The sequence below is a fragment of the Populus nigra genome, chromosome 2, assembly GCF_951802175.1.
Source record: "Populus nigra chromosome 2, ddPopNigr1.1, whole genome shotgun sequence".
Taxonomy (NCBI): Eukaryota; Viridiplantae; Streptophyta; class Magnoliopsida; order Malpighiales; family Salicaceae; genus Populus; species Populus nigra.
Genome location: NC_084853.1, coordinates 42,034,637 through 42,054,159, shown reverse-complemented (window position 1 = coordinate 42,054,159; position 19,523 = coordinate 42,034,637). Strand labels below are relative to the sequence as shown.

Genomic DNA, 19,523 nt, shown 5'->3' with positions numbered 1-19,523 from the left:
ATAGATATTGTTCGTTGGCTCACATTTCAAGCATGTGCTTTTAAAGGGCATGATGAACGTCCAGAATAAAAAAACCGAGGTAATTTTCTTGAAATGATGGAACTATTAGCATTATACAATGAACAAGTAGGTGCTCTTGTTTTAGGTAATGCTTCACAAAATGTTAAATACACCTCACATCAAATTCAAAAAGAAATTTTGCATGTCTTTGTTAGAAATGTTCAGTCTTCAATTCGTCATGAGATTGGTGATGCAAGATTTTGTTTAATTGTTGATGAAGCTCGAGATAAATCTAGAAGAGAGCAAATGGCCCTTGTTATTAGGTTTGTTGATAGAAGTGAATTTATACGAGAATGATTTTTGGATATAGTTCATGTCAAAGATACAACTGCTGCAACTCTTAAGAAGAGATTTCCTTTGTTTTATCTCATCACAATCTTGATATTCAAAATATTAGGGGTTAAGGGTATGATGGTGCCAGTAATATGCGTGAAATGGTTTGCAAGCTTTATTCATTAATGATTGCCCTTATGCATATTATGTACATTGCTTAGCTCATCAATTACAATTGACTCTTATTGTTGCAGCTAGGGAAATATCTGATGTTCACACTTTCTTTTAGAATTTGATTTTTATTATTAACATTGTTAGTGCTTCTTGTAAGCGTAATGATGAATTACGGGCTTTCCAAGCAGCTATAATTGAACATTTAGTTGATATTGGTAAGATTGAAACGAGTAAAGGAGTTAATCAAGTAGGTGGTTTGCAACAACCTGGAGATAGCAGATGGAGTTTGCACTTTAAATTAATTTGCAGTTTGATAAAAATGTATGGGGCAACTTGTTTGGTTCTTGAAAACATTGCTTTAGATGGATATACTTATTCTCAACGTGGTCATACAGCTTTTTCATTTAAGTTGTTAATGTCATTTGATTTTGCATTCATCTTACATATAATGAAAGATGTTATGGGAATTACTGATATGCTTTGCTAAGCCCTGCAACAAAAATCTCAAGACATTTTAAATGTTATGTATTTGGTGACTATCACAAAGACTTTAATTCAGAAGTTAAGAGATGATGGTTGGAAAAGTCTTTTAGAAGAAGTGACAACATTTTGTAAGCATTAAGACATTGAAGCTCCTGATATGGATGCTTGTTTTTCTAATGTGGGATGATCTCGCCGTAAATAAAAATCAGTAATAGTTGAACATCATTATCGAGTTGATATATTTAAAGCTATCATTGATCAACAATTGTAAGAGCTAAATAATAGATTCAATAAGCAGGCGATTGAGCTTCTTAAGTTGAGTATAGCTTTAGATCCTAGAAATAACTATAAATTATTCAATGTTGAAGATATATGCTTACTTGTTGACAAGTTCTATCCTCAAGATTTTTTTGACCAAGAAAAAATTCATTTGAGACTTCAGTTGCAGCATTATGAGTTTGATGTACCCAATCATCCAAAGTTAAAGAGCATGTCATCGATTGCTGATTTATGTCAACGATTGGTTGAAACAGAAAAATCAACAATTTATCCACTACTGAGCGAGCAACTACTGAACGAGCTTTTTCATTGATGAAGATTGTTAAAACAAGACTTTGTAATCGGATGGAGATTGATTTTTTTGCAAATTATTTGATTGCCTACATAGAAAAAGAAATTGCTGAAAGATTCACAATTGATATGATAATAAATGATTTCTATTCTATGAAAGAACGATGAGCACAATTAAAATAAATATGTAAGAATCATTCTTTATTATTTTTTACTTTATTTCAAAATTTATCAAACATAAATAATGTTTCGCTTTAGCTAATATTTCTTATAGACTTTATATGTTTATATTTGATAGGTATAAAGACCAACATCATTAAAGTGATTGATACATCATAAAGAAGAAATTTACTTCATTACTGTGACTCAATTTGGTATTGCTCCAAACCTTTTACTTTATACAAAGGTCATTATATGTTTATAATAAGTTATTTGAATAAAACTAAATCATGCAAGTTTTTTTTTTACAACTTATGTACAATAAATTAAAACAAATATTATATCTTATTATATTATTTTTGGCCACCCCAAGTCTCTTTTATATGAATATTAATGATATCAATATGATGACTCTTGGCAATTGATTCTTTTAAAGAATTTATTAAAAAAAAATTGTAATTAGTTAATTTATTAATGGATGATTATTGAAATTAAATTGAATAACAAATATTCAATTAATATAAAAAACATACCTTTTTTCCTTAACAATCATATATGTTTCTATTGTATTTTATTGTTTCAGGTTTATTTTGTCCTACTTCTTATTCTAGTTTAAGATGTTTATTTTTTCTTAATAGTCATATGATTCCATTACATTGATTCAATTCTATAAATAAGACCTATTATTATACATAATTAACATGTACTAGACCATATTTTCTCTTGTCTTTCTTCTTATTCTAGTTTATACAGCCTTAGTTGTACTTTGAAGATATTATTTTTATACAAAACAAATAAACATTTACAAAATCATTCTACTGCATTTCTAAGCCAAATTATTATTTTTATTTCTTTAATTATCTCCCTTCCAAATTACTTCAACAACAACAATTATGTGGACCGACTTACTGATAGGGCTTCCCTTCACTCCTTTAGCAACCGTCAAAGAGTCTTTCATCATTGTTTTTAAACCATATAAAGCACTACTAGTTGATAATTAACATTCGTTGCGTGTAGTTGTATTTGGATCAAAGTTTTTTAACATAAAAAAAGAATTATTCAAGCATTATTAGTGTGTTTTCTAATAGTTTTTTTAATTATAAACTCAAAATTTTATGTATATATTAGATGATGTTTTTTTAAATATTGATATGGTTACATATTTGACGATATGTTTTTCACATATTGAGACTGTCATAAGTTAAATCAACAAAGTTTAACATGTCAGTCTACAACTCAGTTCATGAAACTGTTATTAAATTCAAACAAGAGAAAACTATTTTGTTTAACCTACCAAACCCGTAATCAGTCTTAAGATCAAGATAATCTCATAAAAAGCAAATAAAAAAAACTTCGAAGCTCAATCTCCAACCAACCCAATGTTGAAGGATGAAATAAAAAAAATCATTAAAAAAAAAAACAACAATTCAAGTTAATTTGAGCTAACATGTTAAATTTATGATCTGGATAATAAGATTGAGATAACTTCATAAAAAAAATATGAAACTCCATTTCCAACAGATCCAATATTGAAAGTTGAAACTGAAAAAACAAAATCTATAAGAATGGGATAACTCCACATAAAAAAACCTTGAAAAATCACAATTCTCAAACATCCTAATATTGAAAGATGAAAATTTAAAAAAAAAATTGAGTTGTTAAAGGTTGAAATTGAAAAAAAAATACATTCAATCAAAAAAGAACAAAAGGTAAATCGAGTCAACTCGGGTCAACTTGTCAAATACACTACCCGGTTCATAAAATTAGAATAACTCTATGGAAAGCAAATTGAAAAAAGTTATGATGCCTATTTAAAAAATATATATAAAAAAGAAAAATAGAGTCAACTTAGGTCAACCAGCTAAACCTTCGATCTAGATCATGAAATCGAGATAAACTCATAAAAAGTAAATAAAAAAAATACAAAACTCAATTTCCAACTGGCCCAATGTTGAAGGATGAAATAAAAAAATCAATTAGAAAAAACAACCCAAAAAAACCCGAGTCAACTCAAGTTAACCTGTTGAAGGTTGAAATCAAGGAAAAAAAATCCATGAGACTAATATTTAACCAAACAAAAAGGGAAAAAAAACACAAAACATAATTCCTAAAAAAATTCTAATATTGAAAGATGAAATTAAGAAAATAAAAAATATTAGTTTGTACTTCAAATTTGTTTATTATAAAAAAATAAAGATAGAAAGAAATAAAAATTTAAGTATGTATTTGAAAATTTTGTTAAGAGTTTTTTTATAAAAAAGAAATACATTGATTTTAAGCATTTTTTTATGTTTGTTAATATTTTTGTATCAAAACTATTGAAAAATATATAATAAAGCTTTAATAACTTTAGAAAAAACTTTTATAAAACACTTGAACAAGCAATATCTTAACACAACGGAAAATATTCCATACACTCGTCATTGCATCATAGATATAAAATCATAGTTGCATCACATAACACACAAAATAATGGTTACTTAGGGTATGTTTAGGAGCGCGGTGCAAACCGTGTTCTCAAAAATTTTGAATTTTTTTTGTTTAAAATATTTTTTTATATTCTCAGATCATTTTGATATGCTGATATCAAAAATAATTTTTAAAAAATACAAAAATTTTATTTTAATGCATTTCTAAGCGAAAATCACTTTGAACCGTCATCGTTACCACAATCCCAAATAGACCCTTAATATACGGGTTACTGAGTTTGCTTTTAGATTGATAATAATAGTAGGAGTGTTTGTAAAAAAAATGATGCAATAATGATGGTAAAACATATAGGAAAAAACAATTGGAAGGTTGATGTACCAAATTTATCAATATTTTTTCAAACTTTTTTTTAGCCCAAGCCCACTTTAATGATGGCCGCCTAATGCCCTTTAGGCTCGGGTCACGTGCCTGAGCCTAGCATCAACACACTATCTCGATGCCTTTGGATCCCGACTTACAACCTGAGTCTAATCTCGAGTAATGTTTGATTGACCTAGGCTTATTAGCATAGATCCATAAAACTAAGAGACCGTGTACTTCCTCTTGGAGAGTTGTTTATTATTTTACATATTGCATACAATATCAATGACTTACTCAATAATGACTTACTCAATAAAATTTGTACTCCACTTACATTTCTAAATGTATAAAAATCTTTCATGGCCTACTATATTTTTATTTTATTAATACATGTATAAAATATATTTATTTCTTATTAATGATTGTGTAAAAGATATTTATCTTTTATTAATGATCAAGTAAAATATATTTATCTCTCATTAATGTTACTAGGGCGAAATTGTTTCCCAACCCCTTAATTCCAGCAAAAATAGAAGATTTGTGAGGTATAAATACCCCATAAATCATCGAGGTAAAAAATTCATAATTTTATCAATTCTCAACATATACATGTAACACTATTTTCTTATAGAACATTCATTTCATACCAAAACAAGAACAAACAATCTTGTTTTTAAGATTTGAATGCTCTTTTACATATGTATTACACTTCTTATCTATAAGTATATTATCTTAAGCATTTGATGATCCTAAAATCTAATAAAAAATTATTATTTTACAAGTATCATGGCATGTATTAAGTTATCATCTTCTTGGACTATAAGGGAATATATCAAATAACAAGAACATTGGATTATAAGCTTATTATCCAATCACTAAAAAACTATATTTTTAAGCATTTTGGATTTTGTAATGCAAATTAAATTGCAAGTTCCATGGATTGTTTTCTTATGACAATGACAAAATTAATCTATTTCATTCATAAATCACAAATGTTGTTAAAAGATCTTGTAAAAATACAAGAAAAAATAAAATTTTGTACGTTGATATATTTTTTACTCATTTTTTAACCAATTAAAAGTGATTTAACTCGCTAGAGGTTGAAGTTGAAAATAGAATTATGATTCAGTCTTTATAACATTGAAAGATATCAATCTAGTCCCATCATATTGTTAGATAATTATTAGTTTGGTAAAAATAAATATCAATGTAATTTAGAAAAACAAAAGAGTGAAATATCACATGCTATGCATGCGTGGAATAGTTGGATTTTATTTTAAATTTTAAAGTGACAAGTGTCATCTTTTAATTATTAGTTTTTTTTAATTGGTAATAAAAAAGAAAAAATATATAAAAAATATTAATATATACAGGGACAAAAAAAAATACAGGTACAAAGAATTACACTATCCTCTCCTTGGGTTCTCCGAGTCAATTGAGCCATCACCAAACAAAAAGAAAAAAAAATGGAAACTTGGAGAATTTCCCAAACCTAGGGCAATAAATACCTATATAAATACGATGAATAAGTAATACCGGAAAAACAGTACCAGTCTGAAAACCGCAGTCCCTGAGGGCACCAAACTTTTCTTCGCCCATATGGTTTGGATTTGCAGCCATATATATTCTTTATTAGATAATTAATAATACTTAAATAATAAATACCTATATAAATACGATGAATAAGTTATATATATCTAAATTTTTTACCTATTAAATAAAATATAAAATATAAATATAAAAAAACTCAGACCGTGAATACTAGTATCATAAAAAGAAAGAAAGAAAACTTGGAATTGTACAAGGAGGACCCGTTGATTGTTATTGATTTGTTCTTGTGCTCTCTTACAAAGAACAAAAAAAAATCCCTTCCTGTGAACTGTAATGCTAGAAGAAGTTCACCGCGCCGAGCCCGCACCGCTCAGGAGTCACTGGCCCTCTCGCTTTCCATTCACGTGCCGGTTTTATGTCCGACGCTGACATATCTAATTAAGCTAATCTGAGACCCTTTGCCCTACCATCACCAACCTTCCCTGCATATCGTAATTATACTTCCCTTCTTGCAATTGCTTTCCCATCTCTGCCCCTCTAATTCCCTTTATATTATCCCATTCTCTACTCTCTACGAGTAGTGGTGACTCATCACCTGCCCCCCACCCCCCACCGTAGCCAGGAAGAACATTGCCAAACCTCTGGGTCTCCCTTTGTCTCGTTTTTTTTTTTCCTGTATCTTTACCGCATTGGATACTTTCTAATCTATTTCTGTAGCAAAAAAGAAAGTTTCATTTTCTTTCTTGAAAGAAATTTGTTTGATGTAACCTTAGCCATGACGTCGAGTGATTATAAGTGGTTAGGTATAGATATGTCATATCTAAATAGAAGTATATCTCAAATATATTGTAGAGATGATCTAACTAATGTATTTATAAACTACTGAAATAGATTTAGATCCAAGAAAAAATTTGTTCATAACATGTTAAAATAATGGTTTAAAAAATTCATAGTTTTTAATCCGACTGTTAGATTAAATTTAAATTTTTATAGGAGTTTCTAGATGTTGATTTTCTTACAATAGTCATTATATCGCTACGCGGACCATTGAATCTTTAAATATTAAAAATCTCGATGAGGCTCTTGGTTTTGGTAGTTTTGTTATTTTTCTTATTATTTTCGGATTCCATGACATATTTTGGATTTAATATTTCTTTCCTTTATATTTTTATATTTTTGTTTTGTTTCCTAATTAATATAGGATTATGACCTATTTAAAATTTTATAAACTTTCTATAGAGGTAAACTTTATTATTATTACTTTGATAGATAATAAACTAAATTGGGAGCTCACATCCATAATTCCTTTCACTTATAAAATTTATGTGTTATTTGTTTATTGTTGTATTTATCTTCCACATGTATAACTTCTACTTTATAAATATGAATTATTTTAAAAAAAACTAGCACATTAATTTAAAGTTTATGATAAAATAACATATTTTTATTTTATTATGTTTTTAAAGGGTGATAATATAATTATTAAATTTTGCTCTTAACACCAATTTTATTAATATCAGATATAAAATTAATAAATATGCGGCTTTATTTTATTTTAATTTTATTTTTGCTTATTCTTGATCAGCAATAAGTATCCATTAACTACTGGGCCATTGGCAGGTCCTCTCCTTCCCTACTGAACACAAAAGTCTCTCCTTTTTCTCTCACCAGCTCTTCTATCTCGGATTCCTATTTCTTACATAAACGCTCCGTTATATTAATTTCCTCCCACTGTCTTTCTCAACACAACTAGATTCCATACATGGAGGGGCTCATTATCTCTCCATCTTCATCTTCTTCGCTAGTCTCTTTATCCCACGAAACCCCACCAACTCTCCAACAAAGGCTTCAGTTTATAGTCCAAAGCCAACCAGATCGGTGGTCTTATGCCATATTTTGGCAAGCATCGAAGGATGATAGTGGCCAAATCTTCCTAGCCTGGGGTGATGGCCATTTTCAAGGCTCCAAGGACACTTCCCCAAAACTAAGCACCACTAACAACAGCCGCATGTCGACATCAAACTCCGAGAGGAAAAGGGTCATGAAGGGAATCCATTCCCTGCTCGATGAATGTCATGATCTTGATATGTCTTTGATGGATGGCACTGATTCCACCGACACCGAGTGGTTCTATGTCATGTCTCTTACTCGATCTTTCTCACCTGGAGATGGAATCCTCGGCAAGGCTTATACCACTGGCTCTTTGATTTGGTTAACTGGTGGCCATGAACTTCAGTTCTACAACTGTGAAAGAGTCAAAGAAGCACAAATGCATGGCATTGAGACCCTGATTTGCATACCTACATCCTGTGGGGTTCTTGAATTGGGATCCTCTTGTGTTATCAGAGAAAACTGGGGTATTGTTCAACAAGCCAAGTCTCTTTTTGGGTCAGATCTTAACTCGTGTTTGGTGCCTAAAGGTCCTCATAACCCCTGTCAAGAACCAATCCAGTTTCTTGACCGGAACATTTCTTTAGCGGATGGAGGCATAATAGCTGGTCTTGAAGAAGATGATCATACGATTGAACATGGAGAGAAACGAACACAAGAAAGAGCAGAAACAAAGAAAGATAACGTTAATAAACTAGGCCAATCATACGTGGACTCGGAACATTCAGACTCGGACTTTCATTTTGTTGCTGTGAATATAGAGAAAAGAATTCCAAAGAAAAGAGGGAGAAAGCCTGGGCTGGGCAGAGGCGCCCCATTGAACCATGTAGAGGCTGAGAGGCAGCGGAGAGAGAAGCTGAACCACCGGTTCTACGCGCTGCGAGCTGTGGTCCCAAACGTGTCAAGAATGGACAAAGCATCATTGTTATCTGATGCTGTATCCTACATAAATGAGATGAAGGCCAAGGTTGATAAATTGGAGTCACAGCTACAAAGGGAGTCCAAGAAAGTGAAATTGGAAGTGGCTGACACTATGGACAATCAAAGCACCACCACTTCTGTGGACCAAGCAGCCTGCAGGCCTAACAGTAATTCTGGTGGTGCTGGGCTTGCACTTGAAGTTGAGGTCAAGTTTGTGGGTAATGATGCAATGATTAGGGTCCAATCCGATAATGTGAATTATCCAGGTTCTAGGTTAATGAGTGCACTGCGTGACCTGGAATTTCAGGTGCATCATGCAAGTATGTCCAGTGTTAACGAGCTTATGCTCCAAGATGTGGTCGTTAGGGTTCCTGATGGACTGAGAACGGAAGAGGCGCTCAAATCTGCTCTTCTTGGAAGACTAGAACAGTAAGATCATGATCGTTGCTGTTATGATTCCTGTTACAAACATCATGTTCATAAGCGGTTTGTTTTTTCTTCTTCTTTTTTCCAGTTTTCAGAGATTTCTACCTTCAAATTATGTAATTATGGAAATTAATGAAGCAACAGCTCTTTTTTTTCCCAACAGTATTGAGATCTTGAGCCTGTAAGAGAATGAACCGAAACTTCACGTTTTATTGCTGTTCCCCGTGCTCATAGCACCTCATGCACATGACTGGAAAGGAAACCGTACTTCCTATGGAGTATGGATGAAGCTTTGAATAAGGCCATGATTCAGATCCTTCCAACCTTTATCCCCCCTTCTCCTCTTAGGCTAAAGGCGAGTTTTAAATTACTTGGTCTGAAATATCTATTTCTGCTGCTCCTTTTGTGTACCACGTTTAAAATATTAGAGAACTGGGTGTGTTTGGTTCCTGGGAATCTAGACCCCACCACACCCATTTGTGTAACACGTGCTTTTTTTCAATTAATCTAAGGCTATATATATATATATATATATATATATATATATAGGATGGCAACGTACGTATGACAACGAAGTGAAAACCAATAGAAACAAAAAGGCTGGTTGTCTGTTGCGACCGAAGTAAAGCAATGGTCCATGTTAAAGCAGGGGGTTAAAAAATTAAAGTAAATTTGTACGGGACGATGTGTTTTTCAACTTTTATATATATATATATATATACACACACACAGCTGGTGCACGGACAGAGTAAGTTTTTGAGATTGTGTTAAATTTTTTTAAAATATTCTTATTTGAAAATATATTAAAATAATTTTTTTATTTTTAAAAATTTATTTTTGTTATAGGTATATTGGACATATTAAAATAATTATCTTGAATGAAAAAATAAATTAATTTTTTTTAAAAAAATATAGTTGTGCCGCAAAAATCAACAGTACGAAACAAAGTATAACTCTTAACAAATTAAGGTCTATGAGCTAAGACTCGTGCAAGTGTAGCTTTATGAGTGTCGTAATATAAACTTTAGAGGGGATATGTATGAGGTGAGGGTTTCCATGACTTGAAGGTACTGGTAACTTCATCTTAAATGTGAGAAATAAAGGCATAAATAATGCAATTTTATTTATAATAATATCATCACGAAGTTGCTTGTTACAAGAAAACAATATTAAATTTAATAATATTATTTTGAATTTGTTTCTAAAATGAAGCCATAATATACAATTGTAGAAGTGTTTGGAAGTGTAATAGCAGCCGTTGTTTTTAAAAGTACTTTTCATTCTTAAATACATTAAAATAATATTTTTTTACATAAATATATTAAAATGTTTTAAAAATATCTAAAAAATTAATTTAAAATAAAAAATAAAAAAAATAAATTTTTTTAACCCAAAAAAGAAAAAAGAGGTTTCATTGAATGCAAATTTCATATCGATTGCCCCTTGGAGCACCTCAAAAAGTGGTGTCCCAAAGGAGTGAGTGCAGGCTTGAACGAGTTTCTTCTGTTGTAGAAAGAAGACAAAGGAAGTAAAGCAATCATGCACATGGGATTAATTAGTCGAGGCCCACTCTGGCGATGTTCACTTTTTGTGGTGGCAGTGATGCCTCCACTTGACAAAAAAAAAAAAAAAAAAAAAAAAACTATCACAAGTCACAACCGTAAATAAATGCAAAATGTAAAAGATTTTCCCACGTGCGTCGTCATTACCATTTATGTCATAACCAACGCTGGTTGCCTTTCTCGTAGGATTTTTACTAAACGCACGCTGAGCAACTACTTGAACCTTGACACTGAAGGGCTCGTTGGTAAATAAAGTTTTGGATTTGGACACGACACTAGCTAGTTGGCAGTAAAAAAATGAAATGGAATCACAAATTTCCAATCATGAAGTTTTGGATTTGGACCCGCCACATACTATAGGCATTTTAGTGACCTTACTCTGAAAACAACCACGACCACGGACCGTGACATGTTCAATACGCAGCAGAAGTTTCCAGGTGCATGTTTATTATGTGTACAATTTTATTTTATTTTAATTTGGGAGATATAAGATTGCAAATTAACGTATCCAGATTTATTTGATATTTTTTAATATTTGTTTTTTTATACAAATGAACTTTGAAAACGTTTTTAGACCCTTATCGACTGCCTCTTTTGGGGGCTTGGGTGCGATGCCCATCACCTAACATGTATCGAGATTATTTGATATTTTATAATATTTATTAGGAAAATATTTGTTTTTTTATACAAATGGGCTTTGAAAACATTTTTAGACCCTCATCCTAGTTGTAGGCCTAGTTAATGGACCCATATTGACTGCCTCTTTTGGGGCTCGGGTGTGATGGCTTCTTGCGTTCAATTTGAGCCCAATAACGTGATTAAATATTTATGGGCTCAATGAGCATCTTAAGCCCGATAATTATTTGTTCTTAGGTGTAAAAAATATTTATCTTTAATTAATGTTATTATATCAAGGTAATTTTTCAGCTTTATCACTCAAGTAAAAAATAAGATTCATTAGCTATAAATATTTATTGAACTATTGATGTGCAAAGTTAACAATTTAACAGGTTTAGGAGATATAATGTTGTAATTGATGTACTGAGATTTATTGATTTTTTTAATATTTATTAGAAAAATGTATGTTTTTTTGTGCAAATCCATAATGAATTCCGAGATTATGTTTAGGCCCTTGTTATAGTTGTAGGCCTAGTTGATATGCCCATATCGAGTGTTTTTTTATAGGCTTGGGTGTGATGCCCTTCATTTTATGGCTTTTGTGTTGAATTTGAGCTCAATAACATAGTTAAATGTTTATGGGTTTAATGAGCATATTGAACCCAATAATTATTTGTTATATTATTTATCATGTTATTCTAATAAGATAACTTTTTAGCTCAATCACTTAAACAAAATACAAAGTTTATCTGCTATAAATATTCTTTGAATTATTTACTTGCAAGGTTCACAATTTACATTATATCCAAAACAATAACAAACAAGCATGATGTTAAAATTTAATAATTCTTTAACATGTTTATTATTTTTTTATTACTAAATTTATTATCTATGGATTCTTAAGTCCTCAAAAGATAACTTTTTATAGGTATATCAAGAGTCATTCATGATAAGATATTTTTTTTTATTACGAAGAGTAAAGTTATTTGAATAAATATTTGATTAATCATAAATCTAATTACTAAAAAAAATTCATTCTCAAGCATATTTAGATTTTAAAACATTAAAATTAGTTGTTTCGAGATTTTTTTTTCAAGCAACATAATACATAGGAGTTAATGTTCAATTAAATTTTTCTCCACTTTAAAAGTGAAAAAAAAATAGTTTTTCAAGTTTGATCAAGTGGAAAACTTTTTTGATGCTTTTTTTTTAGTCTTCCTTTATAAGTTTGTCATAGTCTCTAACCAGAATTTTACACATACAACGCTTCTCTTCTATATATAATCTCATTTTTTCCAATACTAGTAATTTTAGCTTGTATGTCGCATGTTTATCAATGAAAATAGTCTAAAAATATTAAAATTAATTATAAGAAAATGAAAAGGTTCAAGAAATTAAAATCCAATCAAATGTTATGTGAGGATAAAATCTTAAAAAAACCCATATGTTTTAATATACACTAAAGATAATTGTTGAGGAAATATTACTGACAAAATAAATAGGATTTGAAAATATCGTTACATGTCTTTTTATTATTATTTAAAATCAATATATTTAATTTTTGAAATTGAATTTGATTATAAGGATTTCAAATAGCGTGTTAGAGGTGCTATTTTTTATTTTTATTTTTTTAAAAAAAGAAGCATTCTAATAACAGACCTAATCACTCTTAAATGTAGTGGATGAAGGTTTTCAAGCATGGCCTTCAAAAGCTAAAATTTATTAAAAAGATACATATCTTTGACTCTGGTCACATCACACACGTGTCCTTTTATGAAATTGACAAAATCTACCCTGTCACGACAACAGTTAACAAAAGTTTACAAAATTACCAACGGTAACTTTTAACGAACAAGCACAAGCAAACCCGAATTCAGGCGGAGTCAATCACCCAGTGTTGCCCATCAGTTTGGATCTTAAGCCCGTTCATTCGAGCAAACAAATTTACTGCTCTCCTCACGCCTCTATTGTCCGCTGCAGTAAAATAATCGTGTCCAAAAATTACCCCACCGGGTCTTAAGATGCGGTAGGCCCGATTAATATCCGCCCAGGCAGAGTTAAAATCATGACCCGCATCAATTTCAATCAAATCACCAAACACGCCCCACTCACATAATATCTCCAATGTTGACCCGCTCGAAAAGGGTATGGGCAAAACCGACCCTGTGGCATTGTTTTGAACAACATTCTGCATGAACTGATACAGCAACAGAACGTCACCGTTTACCATATTAACAAAACCAGCCAGGTCACGGAACCCGAGCCACCCGCGAAAATCGTCAATACAAAGAATGAGAGAGTCGAGCCCGAGTTTTCGAGTCAACTCGGCCATGTGGAGAGCTGAAGCGCCCAAGAAAGTACCCACTTCAATAATCACTTTAGGCTTCACTTTCTGGATAAGGTGTTCAAAAACTTCACCGTATGAGCCCCATCCCTTGAGTCTTTTATCTCTGAGGAGGCCTCTAACGTGCACAGGAGGGAAATTGTCATATGGCGACGTGGCGTTGTAAACTCGGTCTAGAATTGTTTCGCGGACAAGTTGGGGTGGAAGGGGTTTGGCACAGTGAGCCTTGACCCGGAAGTTGTCGAGTTGGTTGTTGAGGTTATCACCGTCGACCTTCAAGATTTCTGGAGATGGTAAAGGCCGCAGTGAAGAGCAGGAGCTTGGAGCTGATAAGTAACCTAGTGCGTAAGATAGCAGTAAAAGGGTAACGTAGAACGTTGGGGATTTCAAGAATCTGAATACGAATCTTGTTTTCTTCTTATTGTTGGTGTGGTGATGGCGGGGAGATGGTAATCGGTCTTCATTCATGTTTTTCTAAGGGAATGAAGTTTTTGCCTGGAGATAGTTCGAGTCGGCTGCGGCTTGAGTGCACAGATGGAGATGGTGATGGAGATGGGGAGTGTTGAAAAGGTCCGGGAAAATGTGATGGGCTTCAACAGAAGTAGTAAAGTTTTGGGGTTTTTGAAGGGTCAAAGTCATCGTCCATCTTGATATCTGTTGAGAGTATGCATGGCCTTTTATATAGAAGCCAGTAGTTCAATTCCAGTCATAGAAGGAATAACTCTCTCCTTGAGATTTAGCTATCCAGAATTCAACGAGCTGCAAATGTCATTTTCTTTTCAAGAAGTAATACTCAAATAAATAAAAAAGAATAAAAAACTATTTTTTTATTAATCCTCTTGATAAGCATGTCCTTGAAGCTAGCCCTTCAAACTTTATTTTAAGTTCTGAGGTGATACGCCAATCAAGTTTGAAAGGATCGCAGCAGTTGGCACATCAAATGATGAAATATATATTTCTTGGTAAAAAGATATTTGGTTTCTTGGTCAGCAATTTATCAAGCTTATGCAAAGCCGATCCGATATGGATTCTCACATATTCTTGTTTATTCAACCCAAAAATGTAATGTTTTGAGTGCAAATATGAAAAGGAAGATGGCTTCAAGGTCACGATGAAGGTCCTTTTTCACGAGGCTTTGCCTTCTACTAGTGAAGCTTTCCTTATTTCCCGCTTTCAGGTTCGTTGAAGGCCATCATCTCTGTTTCCTTTCCTCTCTTTCCCTAGATTCGTTCTTCCATTCCCTTGCTTCTTATCCTGTTCCATTTGTCTTTTTTATATCATTTAGACAATCTTATAGCTATAACTTCGGAATGGCTTCAATTATGACCACCGATGCTTTAAAGCAAGGAAAGCTGAATCAAATAATTCGATCGCCTATTTTACCAGCACTATCTGATTATTCGCAAGTCGAAGTTGGAACCCATAGTTGCTTTACTCATAAAGACATAATAGCTTGGTAGAGGCTTGCGGGCTGTGATGTGTGATCTAACGATACCTCTATTAACTCAAAAAGGGCCGGTTAATGATTCTGGAGGAAAATTGTCCCGACCAAAACTAACACAAAAAGGACGATTTCTTGAGGCCAAAATTCTACAATACCAAGCATCATCTTCAAGTTGTTACAAAAACAGACATACAGCTAGAGAACACAAGTTACAACGTCCTCTGTCTCACACCTGGTTTGATTTTGATTCGTTGGCATACTAAGACCTTATGACTTACCTACCTAACTTTTCAACACTAAAGCGAAACATATGAAGTCAACTCTTTGCTCAACCTAACATAGATCATCAGAACAACACCAGTTCTGCAATAAGGGGTGCCTACTATCAACAACGAAAGGGATTAAACACGAGTCCCTCAAGAAGCCACTTCATTTTGCATCCTCGGAACCGTCAGCACCATTATGCCCAGCAGCAGAGCCCCCTAGGCCATCAGCACCGGTTGTGCCAGCCTCAGAGGCATCCTGTTTGCTTCCCCCACGTACATCATTTGTGCCAGCACTTGCAGAAGGGCCACTGCTTCCAAGAGCAATCTCAGCGTGCATGGGATGCATGCCATTGTTAGCCCCTATAGGTCTAATTCCTATTTGCCCTTGCATGGCTTGTTGGTGTAACTGCTGAGGATCCTGCATTTGATGTCCAGCATTGAATTGTAATAGCATCTTTTGGGGGAAAACACCTGGCTGCTGAGCCATTGCTGCTGCCTGGGGATGTTGCATGTAATATGCCCCTTGTTGCATTGCAGGATGCGGGGCCATCTGAAAGCAATGGTATTAATGAGCATATGCAGAGTAAGAGAATTGAAAAAGACCAGTCACAGTTATGACTACTATCCACCTGGGGAGGCATTGCTGGTGCCTGTGGTTGGGCATCAGCAATTGCAGCCAAATACATCAAATTCTTCTGCAGCTGGGCTTGATACCTAGTTCATTGAAATTTTATATGTACACCTTAAGAAAGTTGGCAATGAAATTACATAAATAAATAGGAACCAACATGCATTTTTTCCATACAATTTTTTTTTTTTTGAAAAAATAAGCATTCTAAAAAAGGGAAATAAAATTGAAGTTCTCAGTGATTTTAATATGAGCACAGCCTATCTATGGCTGATATATTCAGATCCACAGTTCAATCTAATGGCTCTCCTCCATTTCATCTGGTCTGCCAACTGACTTTAAGCGCATATTTTATAACACCAGATCCTACCTTCTTCAAGTGACGTTTTTATTCTTGCCAAGAACAATGAACCACTAGCAGTACACCAATAACCAAGATCTCCGATAATATGATACAAAAAATCTGTAGTAACAAGGTGATTGAGCTTAGAGCAAAGATAATTTCATGCACTCTGGGGCAATGGCAGCAGTAGTATGTGTCATGCACTATAACCATCCCCATTGTTATTAACAAAGAAAAGATTATTTAAGGCATGACCTTGTACTGGCCAGAGTCCACAAGTTCAGTCTAATATCCAACAGGACAAGATATAACTGACCCAAAGTTAGATTTGGCAATAAAGAATACATTCTGAGATATGCCCAACACCAACTACCAAATCAATGTATTGGATTTGATTGTTAGGCAAATTTTAAAATGCTTGTGGGTGATTTGGAACCCAGGAGACTGATCCAGTCCTGTTTTGAACTGGTCCAAGAATAAGAAATTCTATGTTTTTGCCCTAATTCTGTCAGAGATTTTTAAATATTTGATGCAGTTTTTTTGTTAGAGAAAAGTTACCAAACTTAAATTTAAAACAACCTCACCATCCTTGAAAACCTAGATTTTTTTTTCCTTTTTGTTTCCTAAACAGCCACAAATACTGCTAATAACTCACAAATACTGCTAATGGATCAGACCTCACACTATGCTTAAAATGCATGCTAATAACTCAGTAACTAAGAAAGCATAGAAAAGCATGGGTGTAGACTTGCATGCATGAGAACAAGTTACTTACTGGGCACATTCAGCAAGTTTTCCAAGGTTTTGGTTGTCCAATATAGCCAAAATCAACTTTTTGTTTTCGTCGAGGTACTGCAGCAAGAATTAACAAGGACAGATTAACCATCACGTGAGGAATATCAGCATATAATCCATTCTAGAGTTCTGACAGCATGAAGAAGCAGCTAAAAATGGAAACAAGATCAGATATTGCTCAACATGGCAGTAAGAGGAAGGCAAAACTTGAATAGGTACGAGAGCCTATAAATAAAAACAGCTATTAGCACACCCTATAACCATGAATTTGAATTCATGCATGGAATGGTAAATTCTCTACTATTCTCATGTATTGCTATATAATAGCACATTTGGTCATGTTTCATAACTAGGAGAACACATTTACTGGCAGCAAGAATGAATCTGCATATATGAATATTGAGGATTACTTGAAGATAAAATGGGTTCAAGATACAAGCATGCACACGATAAATGCAGAAATTTGCAGCGATAGAAGGTTCTAAAAGATTGCTTTGACACGTACAAATTTCAGTAAATTAATTCCAAAACGAGCTTGAATAGCTGAAACTTCTAAGATCTAATGTAGAACTTAATAGTTTACAAACAATCCCCTTCTTTCCTCCTATTCTCAACTATCATGTGTGGTTTACATGGACAAACAAAAACTCACAAATAAACACCCTGAGACGAAATTAACTAGACTCCCTTCTTAATTGGCACTAAGCTGCCATCCATACAAAATCTGTCACGATAGCCACAAATCTGCATAACCATTAACCAACTAGTTTAAGCGTCATGGATTTTTGGAAAGCTATTAGTGCCACAAGATAAAGAAAAAGACAATGCAGCCTTGATTATAGTGATGACAAGTTATATGAATAGAATGAATAAAAAAAAAGCCCATCTCCTGAATTGGAGAATATTTAAGAGGTAATCAATTGGCTATTTATTGACTCACCTAACGATTACTCATTACTGGTGCCACTTATCAGCTTCGAATATTGGTTTAATAAAGAAATAAAACCCCCAAAAGTCCAAATCGAATACAACACCGTCATCAAAAACCCCCAAATCTATCAGTCAAAAAAACAAAACCACCCAAATACCATAACACAGTATATGCATGGAATAAAGGAAGAAATACAAAAGGATACTACCTTTTGGATCTGCTCAGTGGTGATGTTTGTTGGTGGAAATGGAGAAATGACAGGAATCATTTGCGGTGGCTGCTGCATCTTGTTTAATTTACTTTGCTTGCTCAAGCCCTAACCCTAATTCCCAGAAAAATCCCCAAATTGATAAACCCTGATTAAGGAGAGGCAGAGAGGCAACAAAAAATAGAGCTTTTTTATATATTTAAAAATATATGGAGAGAGAGGTGGGGTAGGGGAGCACCTGTGAGATGGCGAGAGAGTATATTTTGAAGAGAGGGGGTGGATCCACAAGGTTTCTGGAATTGAAGACAGAGCAGGCAGAAATAATAGTCTGCTATTTTTTTTTTACCAAACACGATATACTAGATTTGATCCGTTTTTAAAATAGTGTTCGACAAACAAAATCTTTCTAATTTTAGCCCTGATTTTTTAAAAAAATAAAATATATATTAAAAATAAAATTTTAATTTCAACACATTAAAACTATTATAAAACACTAAAAAAATTAATTTAATATTTTAAAACTAAAAACATTTAAAATAAACATATACACTTCAAACACACCTGAATTCATTCGTATAAAGACTTGGAAAAATAATCATGAAGCGACTACTTAGCATCGTTGGGTATTGCATTTCAAACGGATTGAGCAAAGTTTTAATTTTTTTTGTTTAAAATTAATCTTTTTATATTTTTAGATTATTTTGATATGATGATATAAAAAACATTTTTAAAAAATAAAAAAAAAATATTCTAATATATATTCAATTAAAAAACACTTTAAAAGCAACTACTATCATACTTCCAAATATTCATATTAAAAGAGAATAGTTTGTCAATCCCCTAGTTGTGGTTAATTACTTTAAATTAAGCAACTTAATTCCATCATTATAATTTTATTTTCTAAGTGATGTTGACAAGGCAATGTAAAATACAATGAAAATATCTTTTTTTGGTTACCAATTTTTTTTTACTTGTATCTTAAATCTTATTTTTTTTAAAATCTTAAACTCTTTAATAAAACACAATATCCTTTTTCTAAGTTAAGAGTGATGTCTTAATAGTATATTTTTTTGGATATCAATCCAAC

At 32.7% G+C, this 19,523-nt stretch overlaps 3 protein-coding genes across 5 annotated transcripts; 1 reads left to right on the top strand and 2 right to left on the bottom strand.

The window, feature by feature from the left end:
- Positions 1-7,675: 7,675 nt before the first annotated feature.
- On the top strand, positions 7,676-9,782 carry LOC133681828 (transcription factor MYC2-like). Of its 3 annotated transcripts, none has more exons than XM_062104981.1 (2): positions 7,676-9,300; positions 9,386-9,782. In XM_062104981.1, the coding sequence occupies exons 1-2, from the start codon at positions 7,823-7,825 to the stop codon at positions 9,480-9,482; spliced, it is 1,575 nt and encodes a 524-aa protein (XP_061960965.1). In that variant the 5' UTR covers positions 7,676-7,822; the 3' UTR covers positions 9,483-9,782. The 3 variants fall into 3 exon arrangements, 2 of the variants coding, with proteins under 2 accessions (XP_061960965.1, XP_061960966.1); XR_009836566.1 differs by having other exon boundaries at positions 7,677-9,357; positions 9,461-9,782; XM_062104982.1 differs by having other exon boundaries at positions 7,677-9,300; positions 9,461-9,782.
- A 3,371-nt stretch (positions 9,783-13,153) lies between these two features.
- On the bottom strand, positions 13,154-14,566 carry LOC133681414 (uncharacterized). The gene has a single exon (XM_062104456.1). It carries the CDS (start codon positions 14,287-14,289, stop codon positions 13,351-13,353), a length of 939 nt encoding a protein of 312 aa, XP_061960440.1. The 5' UTR covers positions 14,290-14,566; the 3' UTR covers positions 13,154-13,350.
- Positions 14,567-15,376: 810 nt separating this feature from the next.
- LOC133681507 (GRF1-interacting factor 3) lies at positions 15,377-18,815 on the bottom strand. Its single transcript, XM_062104558.1, has 5 exons — positions 18,675-18,815; positions 18,437-18,550; positions 17,278-17,354; positions 16,161-16,245; positions 15,377-16,081 (listed from the first exon to the last, which is right to left on the bottom strand). The coding sequence occupies exons 2-5, from the start codon at positions 18,512-18,514 to the stop codon at positions 15,695-15,697; spliced, it is 627 nt and encodes a 208-aa protein (XP_061960542.1). The 5' UTR covers positions 18,515-18,550; positions 18,675-18,815; the 3' UTR covers positions 15,377-15,694.
- Between the last annotated feature and the right edge of the window lie 708 nt (positions 18,816-19,523).